This window comes from Pelophylax lessonae (genome assembly GCF_965119305.1).
Source record: "Pelophylax lessonae genome assembly, chromosome: 1".
NCBI lineage: Eukaryota > Metazoa > Chordata > Amphibia > Anura > Ranidae > Pelophylax > Pelophylax lessonae.
Genome location: NC_138768.1, coordinates 363,901,586 through 363,926,499, shown reverse-complemented (window position 1 = coordinate 363,926,499; position 24,914 = coordinate 363,901,586). Strand labels below are relative to the sequence as shown.

Here is a 24,914-nt window from a genome sequence, read left to right as displayed (position 1 = left end):
AAGCACATGGAGGCTAAACATAGAAATTACCCATATTTGACTTTATTCCTGTCCTAAAGGGGAACCGGTATTGATACCTAATATCTCCTTGGGGATTTTCAGCTGCATGAAGGAGTAGAAAAACTCATTTGCTGAATCTTCCAGGGATGCATCTCTTAAAGGGACCTTCTTGAGTGCTAGAGGCAGCCTCATTTTAAATTGCAACAATACACTGGTGCTCCCGAACTGCATTGTTTTGTACCAGATCTACTATAGTGCTCTCAGAGTCAGTGACCTTGAGCTCCTCCACAATCAGAATAGTATATTCTATTATCATATTCTGCACATTGTAAGCCTTTTACTTCTGCAACATACATGTATTTCATCAATGGCAGACTGTTGTAACACAGACTTGCTATACGAGCATGCAGCATTTCAATAAACTCTTTTTTTATTTTTGCAGAAATACCCTCACCCCCCATGGCAGCACCACATTTGCATAGCTTCCAACTGTCTATGATTTTGAGGGACTGTCCCTGATTTGGCACAATTTCCCTCTGTCTCTCTTTCGTCCTCATTTGTCCCTCACTTTTGTCTGATCTATATAGTTGTATATAAAATCCACTATTTATCTTTCAAAAAGTATTTCCCAGTGCTAAAACTTTCATCCAATTTCTCAATTTCTGCATTTGTAAATTTCAAAAGCTAATATAAGGGAATAGTAGTGGTAAAATAAAAAGCACTTGTAGATTTAACCTTTTTTTTTGTATAATTCTTCTTTAAGGGGTCGTGGCAGGGTGTGTGTTATATGCCAACATACTTTTGCTAATAGATTGGGAGGTATGCATTTTTCTGGCTCTGGCATACTGAGTGCCTTGGAGGTTTCCAGAGGCACTCCTGCTGCACCAGGCACTGTTGCTAGGGAATATAACACATTCTGCTTAATGGTAACCCCTATTACTTCAGGTACACGTTTGTAAACAAAGCAGAATTTTCAACCTCGTTATTCAGCTTTACATACAGTATCTTTCAACATAGTCAGTGGGTCTTCCAACTGGGGTCACTCACACTTCACAACAGATCAACGTATGCCCAATCCTTTACATCTTTGTATTAGTTCCAGCACTTTTTCATTAAGGATTGTCTTATCCATCACTATCTTCATTATCTTCAATGTTTGGGCTGACTTTGTTGAATCCTCTGTTCCAGTTGGACCTGCGATTCCACCCATGGGGCCACACAGCAAAATAACAACAGGCCTCATATGCTCCTTAGCAGATCCTTGGAAGCACAACAGGAACTTGCTTACTGTTGCCATGAGGAAAATCTTTGCTTGGAAAACTTGGTCAACGGATCAAGCCTCTCTACCAGTGGCATCATCTGCTGCTGTATTCCACAACCTGGGGCAAGTCATGTTATCATGCCCCCATTGGCAATAGTTTAAGCACAGTACCATCTGAAGTTGAACCAAGTAGTTTTCCTCCTGGCGACTTCCAGCAAGCGAAACTCACACGCATCCTTATGGGGACAATGAGCCACATCTCCACTGCAACTGCTTCTTCTTGGTGACACAACTTGTCCATTTGTTATGGGGGATATTACTCTCCCAGCTGAAGCTGGCTAGCACTCCCAGACATGCTGAATCCTCTCCCCATGAAGCATCTTTGCTTTAAACTTGCTACAATCCTCAGTAGGGAACATCCATGTCACACAAACAGCAACACTGGCCTCACCGGTGTTGTTATGGGCAATTACACTCCATTTTAACTCCTGGTCAGTCTCTTACTCTCTTGACACTTAAAGCTGGTTTCCGGGTTTCCAAATTGCAGTAGCTGGAGTTACAGATTCTACAGTTGCTTTGTGCTGTAAACTGGGACAAAGGAAACAGAGACCACATGCTCCCACTCACTGAAACACAAACATTACACTTTCCTCTGTGTTTTGTCTGGGCTTCCCACGTGGCATCCCCTTGCATGTTGTGGCACACTTACATCTCTCTGTATAACAGCAAGTATGCTTGCAACCAGCATTGCCAGGGCCAACAGCATGCACCTCCTGGGTCAGGACAGCCACCAGCTCTCTCACAGCACTGGGAGCTAGCCTGCCTTTCTTCATAGCTAGGGTTACAGCTGCCAAGGGGCACTGACATTACTAAACAGCAAACTCTAGAGCCAATGTATTCTATTGTCTGGTTGGATTCTCTGACCCAAGGTGGTGAAATCCCATCAAACCACAGGTTTCTGTCTCCCACCCTTTCAAAGTCTTTGAACACCCCATCCTGCAGTTACTCCACTGCTCAGACCACAGCACTTTTGCACTTTTCACCAAAAGATGGAGCACTGTCTAGTCTCTCCTCTGCAGGCTCTCTTCACTTAAACACACAGACTGGGCTGTCTAATGCATAGAAACACAGTTCATAAGATTGAACTTACTTTAACAAGAAGATTTCAATTTTGTCTGCCTCAAACCACCATAAGTGGGAAATTACCTCAAATGTAGTGCTTTTAAGGGTGCAGTCCAGTCACAAAGTCTTCTTTTAAGGGCTTTTATTGCCCATTTTTATAAAGTTTGAAAAACACACATGGAATACCCTAGCAGAGGTTTTCAACATCTCTCTTCCCTAGACACAACAAAATACTTCACATAAAGCCTCCTGACATGCTCTTGCAGCACAGCTGCTCTGGCATCACAGTCTTAAGGGCCTTGTCTGTCTATCTGCACACAATCCTCAAAACATAGACTCTTGTGCACACGTGCACAATCTCTGCCTTCTCTCTCGCAGTCACATGGACTCCCAAGCAGAGTGGATCCCTGAACCGCAGTCAGAATCCCATATTAAGAGGGCTGTGCATACCTACATAATCAAAAAGATGCCTGCAGGCAAAACATGAACCTAAGGTTGGAGACTTCATCCCTCCCAAGTCTCTACAAAGTCTCTGGGCTCCAGGATCTACACTGGGTTTTACCAATCACTGAAAAAATCAACAAGGTTGTTTTCCCTCTAAAAGACATATTTTATAGAGTACCTCACCCTGTATGAGTGAGAACACTATGTGACACATGTACCTCTCATGATTGTGAAATAAAGTCCTACCTCTGGTTAGCAATTTCTTGCATGCCAAATTGTGCACCAACTTCCTTTTTACACCATGACACATGCTAGCCTGTCACATTGTGTACAAAAACAGCATGAATGAAGCATGAATATTATGTGATTCCATTTTGTATCTGGTTGTCATTCTATCTTTGAAAATCTGATGTAGGCTTAGTGAATATCGACATTAGCAAGATCAGGTTAAGGTATAATGCCTGTTGAAGCAGAGCTGTAAATGTTTTTTTTTTTTTTTGCAACATTATTTTTTTTGTCTCTGCAGGCAATATTTTTAGCAGTTGGAGCAGCAAGTAAAATGAGAACCCCAATCAATGATACATTACATTGTTCTGGTCTTTGCTGCTGGTCCTGCGTGTCCGCACCAAAAAACTTTCATGGTAAAATAACTTTCACCCTCCTCCCCAGCACTAACAATGAAAAGCGTCTATCTACTGCAGTCCTCTAAGAAACAAAAGTCAGATCCTTATTCTTCAACAGTTAGATGTCCCTCCAGCAACAGTTAGATCCCCATCCTACAAAAGTCAGATGCTAATTCTGCTGTTTTCATTATTTGGTTAAGCATCCATGTAATATTAAACAATATAACTTTTGAGAGTTGGGTATTATTTAGACTTAGTCCCTCCATTCAAGACTTCCAGTGCATGGTGAGCATAAGCATTCATTATAAAGGGGATAGAGAAAAGGCCGTGACCACCAAGCTGACCCAGTTATACAGTGGATATATGCCAATCAATTCACGGCCGTTACCAGGCCAATGGCACAATTGACCAGTATGGGATACAGCCTATGTATGGTGTGAGCCTGCGCAGTCCTATCCATCATACTGCGTCTCTCCCTTGCTCCCGCACCCCTATTCACTGTCACAGCAAGAGACTCTCTGCCATAGGGGTTCCAAGTTGGCCCGACTGTGCAAACCAAAAGTTACTTGAGGATTTGAACTTCATCTTTTTCAAGATACTAGCCATCATCCATGTCAAGGACTGGCTCTATTTACAGTTTATACCAATTGGTGTGCAGACATTCCTCTAGACGCTTCCCTCTTCCATGGTGTAATCATGTTGAAAATTTAGAGCCTATATGCCTCTCAATGTCAGTAGAAGTGTATAGGTTTAGATCTGCATTGTATTGCAATAGTTCACAGTACATTTTGAATCATAGGGTTGACAAAATTAGAGTTTAAAGTATGAAGTTCTTAACCTTTTGAACCATTGGTGCAGCTATATTGGTTATTAATCATACCAGGTACTTTACACAATTGTGGCATGCCGACCAGCAGACCGATGAGATAGCAGCATTCAGATATTCCCGGTTGGAATGTATGCAGCTTACTCCGGTCATTGCTGGTCTGATCTTCCAGTGTATGTGTGAGGCCGGCCTTGTATGTGTGATTTTCTTGGTTTTATGTCTTGTGTGTGGTCAGGTTATTTTCTGTATCTCTTTATGTATTGTACACTGTTCCCCTATGTTGGGGGTAATTTTTAGACGATGTGTCACTTTGATCCTTAATAAAGAATTTTTGATTATTTACACAAAGTTGGTCTGAGCATCCCTTTATGCAGCCGTTCCTCAGAGGCTTTTCTTTGGCCCCTTCCATTTTTATTCCCTATTATTTATATCTAACTAATGGAAACATAAAGCCTTCTCTATAGGTAAAACAACCTAAACTGCACAAATTGGGATCAAATTACCAAAGAAATAGGCAATTTTTGCTTCATAAATAAATGACCACTATGCAAAGTGAAAGTTCATTGAGCTTAGTGAAAAAGGTCATGCTCTAGGAAAAACAGGATGTTAGTATTCACTGTAAAAATTGTTTTCTTGAAGTATATTGAGGGACAGAGGAAGATTTTCACCTTTGAGTTATACTGTTGTTAACAGGAGGTCTGGACTGAACACTGGCAAACAAAAAAACTGTAGGCCCTCCAGGATAACCCCTCCTATTACCAGCATGCCTCTCAGTTTTGTAGCAAAGCAGTACCCAAAGCTTGATCATATACACAGAGCAGTGAGACCTCTTTCCCTCAATAGACTCCAAGAAAAGGATTTTATGGTGAGTGCAAAAATACAACAGGAAGTTGTTAACCTTTGGAATGTAGAAATACACTCTAAATGAGGGTTCCTTCCATCTGCTCCACAGATCACTTTTGGAAGAGCACTTATGGTTAAAAATATTATTGAACCCAGTAGGATCAAGAAAAAGTCTGGTAGGGGACCCATGGACATACAGTCGTACTTTAATGACAGATTAGGCACATTTCAACGCAAAAAAGAAAGCTTGCCTCACATGCCAGTTTATTAAACATGGGCAATCTTCATTTAGGGATAGAACTGGGAATAACTTTCAAAGTAAACATTTTATAACATATTATACTGAATATGTCATGTACAGCTGCAAGAAAAAGTATGTGAACTCTTTGGAATGATATGGATTTCTGCACAAATTGGTCATAAAATGTGATCTGATCATCATCTAAGTCACAACAATAGACAATCACAGTCTGCTTAAACTAATAACACACAAAGAATGAAATGTTGCCATGTTTTTATTGAACACACCATGTAAATAGTCACAGTGCAGGTGGAAAAAGTATGTGAACCCCGAGACTACTTACATCTCCAAGAGCTAATTGGAGTGAGATGTCAGCCAACTGGGATGAGATTGGAAATGTTGGTTACAGCTGCCCTGCCCTTATAAAAAACACACACCAGTTCTGCATTTGCTTTTCACAAGAAGCATTGCCTGATGTGCATGATGCCTCGCACAAAATAGCTCTCAGAAGACCTACGATTAAGAATTGTTGACTTGCATAAAGCTGGAAAGGGTTATAAAAGTATCTCCAAAAGTCTTGCTGTTCATCAGTCCACGGTAAGACAAATTGTCTATAGATGGAGAAAGTTCAGCACTGCTGCTACTCTCCCTAGGAGTGGCCATCCTGTAAAGATGACTGCAAGAGCACAGCGCAGACTGCTCAATGAGGTGAAGAAGAATCCTAGAGTGTCAGCTAAAGACTTAGAAAAGTCACTGGCAAATGCTAACATCCATGTTAGCAAATCTACAATACGTAAAACACTAAACAAGAATGGATTTCATGGGAGGATACCACAGAGGAAGCCACTGCTGTCCAAACAAACCATTGCTGCACGTTTACAGTTTGCACAAGAGCACCTGGATGTTCCACAGCAGTACTGGCAAAATATTCTGTGGACAGATGAAACCAAAGTTGAGTTGTTTGGAAGAAACACACAGCACTATGTGTGGCGAAAAAAGAGAAACAGCACACCAACATCAAAACCTCAAAACCTCATCCCAACTGTGAAGTATGGTGGTGGGGGCATCATGGTTTGGGCTGCTTTGCTGCATCAGGGCCTGGACGGATTGCTTTAATCGAAGGAAAAATGAATTCCCAAGTTTATCAAGACATTTTGCAGGAGAAATTAAGGCCATCTGTCTACCAGCTGAAGCTCAACAGAAGATGAGTGTTGCAACAGGACAATGACCCAAAGCATAGAAGTAAATCAACAACAAAATGGCTTAAACAGAAGAAAATACGCCTTCTAAAGTGGCCCAGTCAGAGTCCTGACCTCAACCCGATTGAGATGCTGTGGCATGACCTCAAGAAAGCGATTCACACCAGACATCCCAAGAATATTGCTGAACTGAAACAGTTCTGTAAAGAGGTATGGTCAAGAATTACTCCCGACCATTGTGCACGTCTGATCTGCAACTACAGGAAACGTTTGGTTGAAGTTATTAATGCCAAAGGAGGTTCAACCAGTTACTAAATCCAAGGGTTCACATACCTTTTCCACTTGCACTGTGAATGTTTACATGGTGTGTTCAATAAAAACATGGCAACATTTCATTCTTTGTGTGTTATTAGTTTAAGCAGACTGTGATTGTCTATTGTTGTGACTTAGATGATGATGATCAGATCACATTTTATGACCAATTTGTGCAGAAATCCATATCATTCCAAAGGGTTCACATACTTTTTCTTGCAGCTGTATATGCTTACCTGCCCCTGTAATTTGTCTTATGTGGGATGCACCAAGCAAACACTCAGGAAACGGATAGGAGACCATCGTCAGCTTATTGCTAGTGGTTGTGATAAGCATCATGTGCCTAGACACTTCAAAACGCAACACAACCAGAGCATTAAATATTTATCTGTCTGTGCCATCGAGTGTATAGCAGAGGGGTCCCTGACTGCCAACGAGAGGTTTTCCCTGTTGTGCAAAAGCGAAACTTTTTTGATTTACAAGTTATCTACTTTGTCCCCAATGGGTTAAATGAGGAACTGGATGTACACACCATTATATAAGTTTTTGTATTTTTTTTCTTTCCTCCCTGTTTTTAGCTTTGGTCAACTAAAGAGCTTTTGTATATTAGATGTCTATATTTTTAAAATATAAAGGTTTTTTGTTTCATAGTTTTTGTAATAGGTAGGGGAAAAGGAAGTGGTTTGCTTTTAAGAAAAACCCCCAACTCCTTTAGTACCTGCCTATTTAAACCCTATTGGCTGTCTATGTCACATGACCATATTAAGGGCCACGCCTGAAATGCGTAGTGATGACGACAGTCTGTTGATAGACTGCTAAGGATTGAGTCCATCATCCTTGGCACACACAGCTTCCCCTATGGCTTCCGGGGTCACGGCTAACAGCTGTCCACATCCTCTTTCTTTGTCTTGTAAGGCGGCCTGACTGCCTACATCTGTCATTTGTAGAGTGTGAGGGGCTTGCGCTTAGGAAACCTTGGTTCGGTGAATATAAATAAAACCAATGACTCAGTAATAAATCAATAAATTAAATATATAAGCTGCTGCTGGTAGAAAAGGTGATACCTTTCAAACAATACTGAAAAACTAAGTACCTGCGCTGCTTAAACCGAAACCATAAACATCAGTTGTGTTAATAAATAAATATCATCATAAAGTGCTCGTGCAAATAACTGTGCAACTGTGCATATAAATATAGTGTTACACTAAATATATAAATATTATAAATAAACTCATATGTGTGACATATCATATATCAAAAATAATTATAAATATAAAGTTCATAACAATAAATATCTTCCAAACTGAATAAAGTGCAAGTCTCTTGTGCTTCTATAAGTGCTCCGAGCTCAAAATATATGAATAAAGTGCCGGTGCTCAGTCCTTGTGAGTTGGTGCTCCCCTCTCGGTCCCACACTCACCAGAAACTGAGAGAAATATCGCCTTAAAACTGGTTGTATAAGGTAACCGCCTCTTATGGATCGCCAACAGATATAAGCTGTAGATCTCCTGTGCCTCTATATCCAGGTAAATATCCAGGTAATGCTCCCCAGTATCATAAAAAGAAAAGGGCCATCATCGTGCAGTATGTTCTAAAAGTTTATTATCCACGCAATAAAAAGATACACTTACAATACATGAAGAATCAATCCGCCTTTAGCAAACCCACGGGACGCCAAACGAATGGCCGTGCGTTCCACCCGTGTAACCGGAAGCCGGAAGCCGGAAGCGGTTGCAGCCGGAAATGACGTACTACGTGTTCGGACGGCTTGACGCGTTTCGCTCCGCCAATCAGAGCGTTCTCAAAAGCGAGGGCGTCACGAACACGTACTACTATATATACCATTCACAATTTAAAATTATCATAAACACCTGCGTCGGACCGGAAATGACGGAGACCGGAAATGGAACGTTTTTCTAACAAACTTTAGGCCGGGGTTCACATATGTGCAGACACGGGTTCATGCCTGGGGTCTAGTGCATGTCTATTCACCGGTTCAGGTGCGAGTCAGGTCTGAATTTTTGCCTGAATTCTCATCTGAACTGGACCCAAACAGGCACAGGACCTTTTTGCAATCGGCTTCGTGGCCTCCCTATACCTGTGTGAACCGGCTCTATTGAGAGCCAGTCACACTCGCCTGTTGGAAACCCGCATCCAATTCGCACATATGTGAACCCAGTCTCATTGAAATGTCACACAGTGGCATTTTATTACTTTCTATTGGCCACAGTGCAGTGCTAGGCAGTGAATTGCATCACATTGCACTGAAAAAAAAGTACTACTTGCTGTACTTTTTTGTAGCGCACACCACCGCAGCCAACAAAACATGTTAAGTAATTACTGTCTAGAAAAAAGAAAGAAAAAAAATTGTCTGAAATAAAACACTCCTATAGAACACTAGTCCCCATGAAAAGTCAGACACCCTCCCCCCCCCCCTCCTTCCCCTCTTTTCCTCTTCCTCTCCCCTTTCCTGTCTCAACTCTGCTTCCTTTCTCTCTTCTTACACACTCTTATAGCACCATGTGCCACTACACATGAAATGACCGCAGAGGCTTCCCTTACCATGATATACCACTTGCCTATAATGTCTTCTTTGCAAAATTCTGATCTATTCGGGTATGCTTTCTAACTCAGGGTCTCACAGTAACCCCCCACCCCAGTGGGGTCCGTATCTGATGCCTTCACTTCGTATCTATCAGATTATGTTGCACTTATATCTCTGTGATGGTTTTGTCTTTATTACATTTTGCTTTACCTTTGCTGGAGGACTGTGTACAGTGGATGTTCCATATATATTCTGTTGTTACTATTCTTTGACTGATTAAATAAAATAAAATATTTGAAAAGTCAGACACATAAGCAGCGCTATAGAATCTTATAACCCCCAATAGGGATATAAATAGGTGAGTCCCCAATCTGTTAACACAGTCCAAAAGATAGGATGGCCATTCATCACGAAGTGTCGCAAGATCACGTGCCGCACCACGTGCCCCTACCTTTGGTAATGCTTACTCACCAACTAATATCATATACTGTGCCTTTAAATCATCCATCCATGCTCCATCCGAGTTTCCCCCCGGGATATACCAATCCTTCACACACCTTCAATGGTATATGACTGCTGATAACATGTGTTGTGCCTTTAAATCATAAATCCATGCTCCACCCGAGTTTCCACAGGTATATACCAGTCCACCATACACACCTTCAGTGGTATACAGCTAAGGCAGGGGATGGTAAGGGCATGTATAGAAAAGAAAGGGCTCATAGGGCAGTATATCCAATCAAATGCTTTATAAAATCACCCTTTTTCCACGCTCAATACACTCACAGTATATGAATGAAATGCACAGTAAAAATTCCAAAGAACAAATGACCAACACAGGCACTGGCTAAGCTGCTGGAGTCTCACCGTCCTCCGCTTGTCAGCGTGTCCGGAAGAACCCATAGCCCGTTGTGGCAGCCGCTTGGAGTCCGGTTGTCAGGGTGACCGTGTGCTCACGCGCTGATGCGTTTCGTCATCAACAGACTTCTACGGAGGGCGCGTGGTGGACTGGTATATCCCTGTGGGGGCACGTGGTACAGTGAAGGTGTATGATCTTGCTACACTTCGTGGTGAAGGGCCAGCCTATCTTTTGGACTGTGATAACAGATTGCGGACTCACCTATTTATATCCCTATTGGGGGTTATAAGATTCTGTAGCACTGCTTCTGTGTCTGACTTTTCATGGGGACTAGTGTTCTATAGGTGGAGTTTCACACTTTGTTTTATTTAATTATAAGGCAGCAGCTTCATCGTCTTATGGTATATGCACTATTTGTAAACAATTTATTTATTGCTTGGTATTTTTCCTAAGCGCTGGGTGATTGGGATATAATTGTGGTGACACTCTGAATTCTCAGTCCTTGGTTGAAAAAAAATTGTCTGTTAATCTAGAAACCCTAGCCAGACACCAGAAGCCAGGTCCTGACCATTTACTTTTTCCAATGTATAGTAACGGAGAAGCAGCTAACTAATAAAGCCATCTCACTGCTTTCTTCCAACAATGCACGTTAAAGTAACAGGTTCGCTTTAATCGCTCCACCCCAGCAGCACATACACATATCTCACTGCTTTCTTCCAACAATGCACGTTAAAGTAACAGGTTCGCTTTAATCGCTCCACCCCAGCAGCACATACACATATCTCACTGCTATCTTCCAACAATGCACGTTAAAGTAACAGGTTCACTTCAATCGCTCCACCCCAGCAGCACATACACATATTTCCTTCAACTACCCTGTTAATTTGCCAGGAGCAAAAAAATACTCACTACTTTTATGCACTACTTTTATGCATGGAAATGCATGGGGCCATGCGTCATAGCTGTCATATGAGAAGAACCTATTCCCCTATGTAAGCTTCAATTTTAGTGACTCTTAGCTTTCACATGGTAGCTTCCTTTGCTCTTGGCAGCCAAACAGCAGAGCTGGAGAGAAGGAAAGGGGAGAGGGGGATTAAAGTGGAACTTTAGGCAGACAATTAAGTCCTTCTAGATCACTTCAGGCTGGCCTCTTCTGCAGATATAGTTATGTAAAACATCAAAAATGAGTGTCTATACTGTTTAAAATCCTGTAATACTCCATCTCACCCTGCTCTGCACTTGCTCAGTGGCTCTCTATTTTTAGGCACTTTTAAGCACTAGTGAGTTTGCAGAGGTCGATCTGCTGACAGCCTTAAAGTAGAATTAAACCCTTCTAGCCTTTACAGCCAAGGAAGCTGTTTCTGTTTGATCTGCAACTGCCATGGTGCTGCACATGTGATCAATTATAACTCCAGCCATTTGATGGTTTGAAAGTTTGGAATTCCAGGAATGTAACTTTTTTGAAACTGTTGAATCAATGGGTTGAGTTCTGCTTTATGATTTACTTCTGCTCAGGGGCTCTGGGCTTCAGCAAAATGGCAGCCTCCAGCAAGAAGAAATAGAAGTAATGCTGGAGGAAATTTACAGCACACACTAATGTTTGTAAATAATAATGTGGAATGTATGTTCCTTGCTAAAGAACATCATTTTTTACCAAATTGTTATGGGTAAAGTGCCGCTTTCAACAGGTTGCTTTGTTTTGCTTTGCATTGGCAAAGTGCAGATGCACTTTTAATTTTATATGGTACATTCACATCATTGTGCAAAGCAGAAAAAATAGATTTTTCACACATACATAGTTACATAGTAGGTGAGGTTGAATAAAGACGATAGTCCATCCACTTCAACCTGTGTAGGTGTGTGTGGACGTAATTATTTCCCATACCCCTGAATGTTTTGATCCTTGAGATGTACGTTCAAGTGTCTTTTAAAAGTAGCCATACTCCCCGCAGTTACTACCATTTGTGGTAGAGAATTCCAAAATCTTCTAGCCCTTACTGTAAAAAACCCCCTGCGTAGCCTGAGGTTAAATCGCTTCTCCTCTAATCACATTGTATGGCCTTGTGTCCTCATGCATTCGTTGCGACTGAACAGTTTTTTTTCTATGCTGAGATCACTGTTGAGTTATTTGTAAATTGCTATCTTGTCCCCTCTCAGGCGTCTCCTTTACTCCTACATAAATACTTACCTGTAAAATCCATTTCTTGGAGTACATCACAGGACACAGAGCCGGTTATATTCATAACTATTTGGGTTATATGCCACCTATAGGTGAATAGGCACTGGCAGATCAATCAAACAGGAAGTCCTCCCCTATATAATCCCTTTAATACAGGAAGTACTTCAGTTTTTTTGCCAGTATCTGTCAGGTGGTGGTCACTGTCATGCTACATATGCTGTTGAAACATAGTTGGAGGTCCTGAATGGTACTGCTGAGAATCATGGACATCAATCGGATACATTCGAGAAAGATTTACTTTTCTTACCTCTCTTTCTCAGTGTGAATGCTAATGTGCAGGTCAATGTAGGAGGGTAGTACAAAGAATGATTGAGGTACTATTTAAAAATTCATGCAAGTATTCTAATGAATACATAAGTGGATTCTTTTTTTTTTTTTTATATCTGCCTACACATACAGTTTAAAGATGCATTATTGACTACTATTGTATCTGCCTGTATACTGAAATTGTACTATTCATACTGAAAATGCAGTAATACCAGATGCAAATTACTGGCACCTATAATTCTTTCTAACGCAAGTTCATGGATGCACAACCATTTATACAGCATCTGGCACATGAAACTCTTGTTCTGCTGTCATTCATGTAATGTGCATTGTCTTTAGCTTGGAAGCGCAGACTCTCTGGGAATGTTGTAATTTCATGCAACACAAGAGGAAACTATTTAATTAGTCCAATAACAAAGTGGTATAGACAACAACAGCTCTTCTCCAGCTCAGAAAGGTCCCAGGGTACAATCTCAGCTCTCCCTCAGATACCAGATGAGAGTTCCCAGGAGGCACGGCAATTCTACTCACTGAAGACAACTTGCTTCTCCTCACAAATAAAAAGATGTTCATGAAACCAAAGAGTCTCACATAAAGTAGGCTGTGTCTGCCACAGCGACAGAGAACGAAAAATAATGACAGCAGTAATTTCACGGATGCTGTACTAATTTGTGCGGTTGTGTTATCCCGTCATCCGGTAACATGGAAATATAGATGTTCTAGCTGATTACACTCACAATTGTTCCAATTACTCAAACAGTAAAACACTTTTAAATATACTGTGCTTGTTTAATTGTGGATTAAGACAGGCAGTCTGTGATGTGAAAGGCAGCAATCTGCAGAAAACAGTCCGTGATGAGGACAGATGGACAGACAATCTCTACTGAACGCTACATCGGCTTTTATATTTTCAGTGGCAGCTTGTAAAATAAGATTAAACTTACTGCTTGTCTTCCGGTTTAATAACAGATGGATCTGTAAGATTTTCCCCAACACCTGTAAGAAAAACCAAGCGAAAATACAGCTCATGAATACTGGCCTTTAGAAATGAGCAGTGAGGGTTGTGTTAGTGAATGAAGGTGAGACAGTTTAAATATTTTTAAAATGACAAAACTTTGTCACCATTGAGGCATTATTGTACAGTTCAACAAAAGAAGGAGACTCCAGATTAAATTCAGGGTCACCCTTCAATAATTAATGATTCTGAATTGCCAAAATGCTGGTGAAATCATTTATGATCGCTTTACCACACAACGACTGATGTCACTATGATCTGGTATACTGTTCTGGTTTCTTTATGCGTTTTACATATACACAGAAACAACAATCATCATTATCTTATAATTTCATACTATAAACAGGATTATGAAGTGGAATAATAAACCCTTTGTGAGAGTGATATTTCAGTTGTGTTTTATTTTGGTATTTTCTATATAGATAGTAGCCCCCCCCCCCCCCCCCAAATATTTTAAAAGCTTCTAACGACGAAATTGTGTTTTATTGTTCTGGTATGTGCTAGAAACCCTATGGACAAAAAGGGACATAAAGAAGAGATTCTGAACAGTGAATTATTGTAAAAGCCACTTTGGATTTATATATGGAAAGCCAGATAAAGCTGCCATGGTAGAAAATCCTTTAAAGAGAGAGAGAGAGAGACATCTGCTGTATATATCAAGTACATGCAGTTTAGGGTTTCTATTTTTGATAATCAAAAGATTTTATAAAACCTTTCACTTAATGTGAGCAAGATGTTTAGGGTTACACAGAGGCCCACATGTAGTAGTAAAAAAAAAACCAAAAAACCCATCAGACTAACATATATTACTTTGTTGTCTTGACATACTGTCTAATTTTTTTGACTTGAAGCTCTGCAAACGTTAAATGTTGCAATAACATGCGTTTAGGCACACTGCATTAAGGCAGCTGATTCATTTCGAATAGAGCACCCTAAAATGTATGTAAATCCTGTATATGACATTCTCTTTTTTGCTCCATTTGGCCTTTTAAATACACCGTTAGGAGCATTTTGTTATGTCTATAAATATGATAAGTGCAAAAATAAAGCTGTTGATTCTGCAAGAAATCCAGGGCTGTTCTGTATCATGGGCCCTCTACAGTGTTATCTCAAGCAGCATTATAAACTCTGTGATTTGTAGCCCTAATACACTTTGTGTCCTAAAGTGGTTCTAAAAGCAGAAGGTTTTTTTCTCTGCATTAAGATAAAAACCTTCTGTGTGCAGCTGCCTCCCTGAGCCCCCTAATACTTACATGAGCCCCATCTCGATCCAGTGATGTTGCACAAGAGTCTTGGCTGTCTGGGACTCTCTCTCCTCATGGTCTGAGAAAGCATTATTGGCTCCCGATGCTGCCAATCAAAGTCAGTGAGTCAATGAGGAGAGAGCAGGGTGGGGTCGAGCTGAAGCCCCATTCCTTAAATTAATACACAGAGCAGAGGCTCGGCTCGGGTGCCCCCATAGCGAGCTGCTTGCTGTGGGGGCAGGAGGGAGGGGCCAGGAGTGCTGGCAAGGGACCTGAGAATACAGGTTGCTCTGTGCAAAACCACTGCACAGAGCAGGGAAGTATAACATGTTTGTTTTTTTTAAACTAAAAAACAAGACTTTAATATCACTTTAAGGTGACCACACTGCTTCTCCATAGAGACAGTACAATGAGTGAGGGTAGTCACCCTAGGACAGGAAGTGTGTTAGTGGCAATATTATGTAAAAAAGCTTGAAATAAGGGAATACATGCTGCCACTACAACTAAAAACTGGTAAGCAGTAATATATAAAATTGTTGTTTCGAGGTTTAGATACACTTTAACACAAGCCAAAATGGACATGCAATTTTTTTAAGCATATCACACTACAACACTTAGAGTCGGTTCACACTGGGGCGGCACGACTCTGTACTACTTCGGGGGCGACTTGTGCATTCCCATGCACCACGACTTCGGAGCGACTTGTATGGACTTCACATAATGGAAGTCTATGCAAGTCGCTCCGAGGTCGCCCTGAAGTAGTACAGGACCCTTTTTCTAAGTCGGAGCGACTTGTGTCGCTCCTATTAGAACGGGTCCTGTAGCAGTCAATGGACCGCGAGGGAGCGCGACTTGTCAGTCTGAGAAGTCGCGCTAGTGTGAATCGAGTCTTACAGCCGGTTCACATAGGCGCGACCCGATTTGCCGGGCGACCTGTGAAGTCGCGGTGCGCAGCTCGCACCGCAACCTCGGAGCGGCATGCACGGACTTCATATAATTGAAGTCAATGCAGGTCGCCCCAAAGTAGTACAGGACCCTTTTTCTAAGTCGGAGCGACTTGTGTCGCTCCTATTAGAACGGGTCCTGTGCTAATCTATGGCAGGCAACCCACGGCGACTTGTCAGGCGACCAGGTCGCCTGACAAGTCGCCCCAGTGTGAACCGGCTCTTAAGAGTGTATTTTCACACAGATATTTAAACATCTGTATAGGTGACCTAATCAAAAGGCCAGCTAAATAGCACGTGTGAAAAATGCAGTAAACCTTGGTAAAACATTAGATTTGCCTTTACTTTAGTCAGATTTGTGAAAGAAAATGTTTCACTGGTTGCTCTGAGTTACAGCAGTTTTTACACATTCTTTGCACTAGGCTATTAAACATAATTATGTTTAGCTAATGAAATTGTTTACTGAATTAGTCCAGTCTAGATGTCTCAATGTTTTATGGTTGGTAGGTTTAATCGCCCACTGTCTTTTGCTGCTAAGTGGCTATTGCTAGCTTGCCTACCTCTGCCTTCTGGAGTTTTTATTTTTATCATACACAGTAAGACTCCCGTTGCTGTAGCAGAAGTAATACTTCAAAGCAGAGGTACCAGAAACGAACCATGGTGAAAAACCTAATATCTGGAGATTTTACTTGTTGGTATCTTCCAAATGCAGAACTATCAGTTTTAGGTAGACTTACCCATCAACCAATATTGAGAAATGGTTGTTAACTTTCTGGCTGAATCTTAAAGTCACCACAGGGTCTGTCCACCTATAGAAAAGCCCCAGCCAACTGCTATGGTTCCACCTGCCAAGCTGTAGGTTTTACGCTACCCAGTCACTGTAAGAATCTGAGCATCTAATGAGTGCTTCACAGTTTCTGTTGGTTGTTTTGGTTCTTCCCACTGTCTTGTACGTCACGGTTGTATGTACAAAATGGTAGGAGCAACCACAGCAGCCTGGTGAGGGATGCAAGCATTCAACTAATTCGGTCAAATGCTTGCAGCAACTGGGGAACAGAGAAGAAGCAGCATTTCCCTACATGGAAAGATAGGTAAATAATCATGGGCTTTTTTGTTAAAGTGACCGTATGGCAAAAAGGTAATTTTACCAAGTACATCAGTGGACAAATTGCACAATTATAGTGTATTTCATTTGGATGTAATTAGCCTAACTTCAGCCAGATTGTTTTTTTCAGGGCAAGAAATATGCGATGCAGTTGTCATCAGACAGAGAGTTTTGACAGCAAATCTTCTAAACATGGACACAGACACTACACATGGACACAGACACTACAAACCCATGACACGGTCTACAACCCCCACCCGATCTATCCAAAATAAAATGTTTTTGTTGGGCTTTAAAACAAATGATTGTATCCGAAGAAAGGACTGTCATTGACAACATCATTTTATTTTATTCTGTTTCTTCTGTCTTTAATTCTAACTTTATTCATGAATGTTCCATGAATCTTTGACTTCTCTTTTTTGTACATGTATGTGATTTAAAAAGTACAAACATCACCTTGCAGGTCTAGAACAAGCAGTTCTCCTCTTGTATATTCATACGTCCAGTGAGAAAAGGATAAAAGGGCCTCCTCCAATAAAGTAGTGGGGGTGATTTCATCTCCATTGTTGTTGTTGTACTTCCGAAATTCTCCAGTCATGTATTTTTCTATTGTCAGCCATTGGTTTGCAGAATGACAATAGATAAGAAAGACTTCTAAGAACCTGAAATCACAATAAAACTGGTTAGGAATCTTATTCATAACCAGTTGCATAAGTGACCTTTACATTATAAAGTTCAGAACATTGTTTCAAATCTACCATTTGAGAGATAATATGCTGCACATGAAAAGATGTTGTGTGAATGTCCATCATTTTTTTGGAAAAGAAATCTATTTAGCATAACTACAAAAATGTTAGAATGTGTTCATTTACAACACAGTTTGCATAATTTAAACTGCATTAGTAAAATAGAATTCCAAAAAGGATTTTCAAGTTAACAATGTAACTACATTTTTAGCAAGGCTGCCCTTGAAATGTTTCCATGAATGTGAAATTCACCTTTTGCTTTAACTAAAATGGACCTCGGTAAATACAAAACCATCCTATCAAACAATATGAATGCCGTTCTATTATAAAAAGGAAGGGAACTTTCAAAATTTCACAACATTGGTTGTCATGATCTCAGAATTCTAAGACCTGTGTTTCTCTCCAGCATTCAACAAAGGTCGGTCGGTGCACGACTACTGGTTCAAAAAAAGTGTAATCATGATAACCTCATATGGAAACAAAAACACTCATCAGGATCCCGTGTAAAAGTAGTGAACTAGGAGGCCTCATTGGTATTGTCAGCCTGGATCCAAAAACTGGTACATTTAAGTGTAGGGTATATTTAATAGTTCAGATGTTTTATTGGTGTACACCCTCTTGGTAGCTACATATCGTTAAAATGGCTTAAAGTATAACTAAAGTCAAAATCTTTTTTTTTTTAGTTTTGGATAGAGTGGAGAGGGATTAGGTTTTTTTGTTGTCTGTGCTCCTGTTAAGGAGATTCACCCTCTCCATTTGTCCTGTTTACCATTATCGTGTTCTAAAATTTTGTTGAACTCATGAAAATTCCAGACCTCGTCACTTCCAGTGATGCTACGTCATAACCCAGCTGGTGCGAGCCCCGGTGCGCATGTGCACAAGACATTTTCAAGGTCCGATAAAATTCTAAGACTTAGCGAACAGCTGATTGAGAGGAGGAGGGGCTGAGGTGGGACGCACACACCGCCGCGGGAAAATTGCTGTCACAGGCGAACCAAAGGTGCTGGAGACCCCAAAATTTTATCGTAGGGGGGCAAGTCCCTTACCTATGGCTGAAAAAAATTGAAGTCCCAGGGATGAAATGGCGTGGAGCAGTGACCCCGAGAACCGGGCCTACCCCCGCCATAGACTCCAATGTTAAACGTGGTCACCTCGCGGTTAGGTCACGGTTCTTTTGGGGAGCTGTCATGGCCGAGCCATATGTCGCGTCAGACATGAAAGAAATATGGTAGGTAGCCAATACCCTCAGGTACATCTGGAAAAATTTGGGGTCTCAGGGACCAATGGGCCATTTCTGGTTTTCCCGGTGACTTTGGGGAGCTGTCACGGGCGAACCAAAGGTGCTGGAGACCCCAAAATTGTATGGCAGGTTTTCCCGGTGACTTTGGGGAGCTGTCACGGGTGAACCATATGTGCTGGTGACCCCAAAAAATTATCGTAGGTAGCCAAGACACTCCCCTACAGCTGATAAAATTTGGGGTCTCGGGGATGAAAGGGCGCGGAGAAGTGACCTGAGGCCCGGTTCTCGGGGTCACAGCTCCACACCCTTTCATCCCCGAGACCCTAAACTTTTATCAGCTGTAGGGGAGTGTCTTGGCTAACTACGATAATTTTTTTGGGTCTCCAGCACATATGGTTCGCCCGTGACAGCTCCCCAAAGTCACCGGGAAAACCTGCCATACAATTTTGGGGTCTCCAGCACCTTTGGTTCACCCGTGACAGCAATTTTCCCGCGGCGGTGTGTGAGTCCCACCTCAGCCCCTCCTCCTCTCAATCAGCTGTTCGCTAAGTCTTAGAATTTCATCTGAGCTTGAAAATGTCTTGTGCGCATGCGCACCGGGGCTCGCACCAGCTGGGTTATGACGTAGCGTCACCCGAAGGGACGAGGTCCGGAATTTTCATGGGTCCGACAAAATTTTAGAACACCTGTTTCCCTGGTTTAGGCACATGGACCTCATTTCCTGTTTCCACATTGTTTTTCTGTTGTAGTATGATTAACCTGGCCTCTTTCTGACACTTGTTATTTACAAGTTAAAATCAGTATACTTTGCTAGAAAATTACTTTGAACCCCCAAATATTATATAAATATATATATATTTTTTTAGCATTGACCCTAGAGAATAAAATGGAGATTGTTGCAATACTTTTTGTAACCCCGTATCTGCGCAGCGGGCTTACAAACGCAATTTATTGGGAAAAAATACACTTTTTGTTATTAAAAAATAAGAAAAACCAGTAAAATTAGCCCAATTTGTTTTACTATAGTGTGAAAGATAATGTTATGCCGAATAAACAGATACCCAACATGTCATGCTTCAAAATTGCACACGCTCATGGGATGGCGACAAACATTGGTACTTAAAAATCTCCATAGGCGACGATTTTAAAATTTCTACAGGTTACCAGTTTAGAGTTATAGAAGAGGTATAGGGCTAGAAATTTGCTCTTGTCCTAATGATCGCGGCAATACCTCACATGTGTGGTTTGAACACCGTTTATATATGTGGACGCGACTTACATACGCGTTTACTTCTGCACGTGAGCTCAGAGGGACGGGGGCGCCTTACTTTTTTTTTTCTTATTTGTTTTACCTTTTTTTTTTTTACACTGTCTCTTTAAACATTTTTTTTTTATCACTAATATTCCTATTACAAAGAATGTAAACATCCCTTGTAATAGAAATTAGCAGGATAGGTCCTCTTTAATGTGAGATCTGGGATCAAAAAGACCACAGATCTCACATCTACACTTAAAAGCAAAAAAAAAAAAAGGAATTTTTTTTCAGCATGAAAAAAAGGGCCCTTTAAGGCCATTGAGAGGAAGCGACGTATGACGTCGCTCCAGTCCTCCAAGGCCATAGAGTCAAGGGGGGGCCATCTTGCCCTCACTCTCACTAGGATCTGAAAGGACCGGATCATTTTCCCCGCTACCGACGGCCCTGGTAAGGGAGGAAAATGACCGGGAAGTGGTGAGGGGGGGGCACCTCTCCCTCTGCTCATAAAAGTGATCCCGTGGCGAGTCCGCTGCTGAGACCACTTTTATGTGAAAGAGAACCACCCGCCCTGTAATAAAATTACTGTATTTCCAGCTATCTACTGCCATAACACAGGTATTTAACGTCAAAATACCAATGTAAAACTGCGGCGGGTAGTCCAGAAGTGGTTAATGTATTCTTTGACATGCTAAGTGTTTTGTCACTTGCTATCAGGGCCTCCTTTAATATTGATTGGACTCTGGGCAATGGCAAACATTTTCTTGCCCCCCCCCCCCCCCCAATCCATATCAGCTGTTTATGGGCAGTGCGGGCTCAAGTTGAAGTACGACTGCCTATGACTTGTAAGTTATTGATAGCAAGCTTCTAACTGTATATCTGATTGCGGTCACACGCTATAATCTTTAACACTTTTCAATACAAATGTATTGAAAGAGAAAGTGAGAGTAAAGAAAATTCCAAATTTTGAATTGCCCCCAGAAAAGTTATAGAGGGGAAATCTTACAATAGGGACACTAGTTCTAGTGACCTGGGGGTCCCTAAAGAATTCCCCTAATTTGCAGGGATTTCCTCTCACTTCCTGTTTGGCTATTGGACAGGAAGTAAAGGGAAACCTCTGCAATGAACACAGATTGTGAGAAAAAAATCTGGCAGAGATTATAATCACTTAACCACCTTAACCACTTAAGCCCCGGAAGATTTTACCCCCTTCCTGACCAGGGCCTATTTTACGATTCGGCACTGCGTGACATTAACGGACAAATTGCGCAGTCATGCGACGCTGTACCTAAACGAATTTGACCTCCTTTTTTTTCCCACAAACAGAGCTTTCTTTTGGTGGTATTTGATCCCCTGTGCGATTTTTACTTTTTGAGCTATAAACAAAAAAACAGCGTCAATTTTGCAAAAATAACAATATTTTTCACTTTTTTTATATGAAATTCCCCCCCCCCAAAAAAAGTAAGAATCAACATTTTTTAACATTTTGGGCCAATTTTTTTTTTACCATATGTTTGGTAAAAAAAATCGCAAAAAGCGTATTTTGATTGGTTTGCGCAAAAGTTATTGCATTTACTAACAAAGGGAAAGATTTTGTTGTTTTTTTTAACGAGTAATGGCGGCGATCTGCGATTTTTTTTGCAGGACTGCGACATTGCAGCGGACAGATCGGACCCTTGACTGACATTTTTGACACTTTTGGGGTTACCAGTGACATTTCTACAGTAATCAGTGCTATACATATGCACTGTTACTGTAAAATTACACTGGCAGTGAAGAGGTTAACTTTTTTTGAGAGGGAGGGGTTATGTGTATCCCTAGGGGTGTGATTCTAACTGTGATTGGCTGTGGCTTGAGCTGTAGGAACAGTGATCAACGGTCCTACATAGTAGAACCGTATAATCACTATTCCTACACAGGGGAGAATGACAGGCGGCTTGTTTACATTAGCCGCCTGCCTTTCTCCCTCTCCACCCGACAATCGCGAGTGACCGGCGGACATCGGGTCCGCCGGTCACACGCGCGGGGGGGTCCGTGACCACATGGGAGTGGGAGCGCGCCTCCAGCGGCGTGCGCTCGCTCCCTAGACCCTCACAGGCTAGCGACGTAGATCTACGTCACTCTGCCTGTGAGGGGCTGACTGCCGACGTAAATAGTCGTGCGGCAGTCGGCAAGTGGTTAATCTATCCAAAATGGAAAAAAAAAAAAAAATGTTTTGTCTATAGTATTACATTACTACAGTACTACAAGTATTGCACATACCACAGGGAATAGTAGAAAATTTCCTCTGCTGAACCTAATTTCTGGAATTTCTATGTGACCTAAAGCAAATTCTGTCTAAGAGGTCTCTGTGCAGAGAATATAGCCTTGGTTTAGGTATAGAGCAGCAAAAAGGAGGGAACCAGTGGACCAGTGGAAATTGGGGGTGATTGGGGGGAGGGGGGGGCTGTGAATGACAAGCATGTAACATAGAAGGAAAGCTTAAAGCAGTAGTAAAGTAAAGTAAAAAAAAAAAAAAGGTCCCCTCTGCAGATTTAAGCCATAATGTGCGTTCAGGCCAGTCAAGTTCCTGCACCCCAAACTTTCTCATCCATGTCTTTATGGACCTTACTTTATGTCTTTATGGGGGATTATGGTGTGGGGTTACTTTTCAGGGGTTGGGCTTGGCCCCTTAATTACAGTGAAGGGAACTCTTAAGACATCAGCATACCAAGACATTTTGGACAATTTCATGCTCCCAATTTTGTGGGAACAGTTTGGGGATGGCCCTTCCTGTTCCAACATGACTGAGCACCAGTTCACAAAACAAGGTCCATAAAGACATGGATGCGCAAGTTTGGAGTGGAGGAACTTGACTGGCCTGCACAGAGTTCTGACCTCAAACTGATAGAACACCTTTTGGAATGAATTACAGCGGAGACTGCAAGCAAGGCCTTCTCGTCCAACATCTCTGCCTGACCTCACAAAAGCGCTTCTGGAAGAATGGTCAAACATTCCTATAGACAAACTCCTAAACCTTGTAGACAGCCATCCCAGAAGAGTTGAAAGCTGCAAAGGTTGGGCCAATTCAATATTCAACCCTACAAACCAAGACTGGAATGCCATTAAGGTTCATGTGCGTGTATGGGCAGGTTTCCCAATACTTTTGGTAATGTAGTGTGTGAGTGTGTGTGTATATGTGTGTATATATATATATATATATATATATATATATATATTGTATATATGTATTAAACTTTTTTTATATAAGGCCCTTAAAAGCAGCTTCTAATAGTGCAAGGAAAACACAAGAAATACCAGGATAACATAAAGGAAAAATGGGACAAATATGTGAAAGCTTGTCTAAAGAAAACAGTTTTTAAACTTGATTTGAATACGTTTAGAGAAGATGACTCTCTGATGTTCATTGGAAGTGAATTTCAGAGTATTAGAGAATAGTAGGAGAAGGCTCTGTCTCCCATTAAGTGTAGGTGAGTAGAGGGGACACACAGAAGACCAGAATTTGAGGAGCGGAGGTTACGAGGAGGGAGCAAGTTGATAAAACTTCAGAGAGATAATGGGGTGCCAAGCCATGAAGAGCCTTTTACGTGAGCAAGAAGATCTTAAAGTCTATGGGAAACCCGATGGGCAGACAGTGCATGGACTCCAGGATAGGGGAAACATGATCACTTGTACCAGACCTAGTCAGGATTCTGGCTGCAGAATTTTGAACATATTAAAGTCAATTAACAGTGGATGTAGGTACACCAGTGAGTAGAGCATTGCAGTAGTCAAGTCTGGTAAAGACAAATGTATGGATCATCTTTTCAGCAATCTCAAGTGTAAAAAAGATGTTCTGACTACATTTTGTACATGTGGATCAAAGGTTAACCTAGCATCAAATATCACCCCTAGATTTTTCAATTTAGACTGAAGCTTAACCACCTTCAGCTCTGGAAGGTGTACCCCCCCCCCCCCCCCCCACCCTTCATGACCAGGTCATTTTTTGTGACACGGCACTGCATTACTTTAACTGACAATTGCGCGGTCGTGCAACACTGTACACAAATAAAATTGAGGTCCTTTTTTTCCCCATAAATAGAGCTTTCTTTTGGTGGTATTTGATCACCTCTGCAGTTTTTTTTTTTTTTTTTTTTTCGCTCTATAAACAAAAAAAGACCGTTTTTTTACTTTCTGCTATAAAACATATCCAATAAAATATAAAGTAAAAAAAACGAATTTCTTCATCATTTTAGGTCAATATGTATTCTGCTACTTTTTTGGTAAAAAAACATCCCAATAATTGTATATTGATTTGTTTGCGCAAAAGTTATAGCGTCTAAAAACTATGGGATATTTTGTATAGAATATTATTTTTTTTTTTTGTACTAGTAATGGCGGCGATAAGCATTTTTTAGTGGGATGGCGACATTGCAGCGAACAAACCTGACACTAAGTGACAATGTGACACCAATACAATAAACAGTGCTAACAAAAAATGTACTGTCACTGTACTAATGACTCTGGCAGGGAAAGGGTTAACATCAGGGGCAAGCAAAGGGTTAAATGGGCTCCTATGGAGTGCTTTATAACTGTGGGGGAGTGCTT

The 24,914-nt window shown here is 41.3% G+C and overlaps 1 protein-coding gene across 1 annotated transcript in view; it reads right to left on the bottom strand.

Moving 5' to 3' along the window:
• TRPM6 (transient receptor potential cation channel subfamily M member 6) overlaps nucleotides 1-24,914 on the bottom strand; it is a 316,186-nt gene that overhangs the window by 18,174 nt on the left and 273,098 nt on the right. Inside the window, exons 36-37 of the mRNA XM_082260563.1 lie at nucleotides 17,546-17,751; nucleotides 13,726-13,777 (exon numbers count right to left, since the gene is read on the bottom strand). Of these exons, the coding sequence (XP_082116689.1) occupies nucleotides 13,726-13,777; nucleotides 17,546-17,751 (258 nt within the window). The remainder of the gene's footprint in view (nucleotides 1-13,725; nucleotides 13,778-17,545; nucleotides 17,752-24,914) is intronic.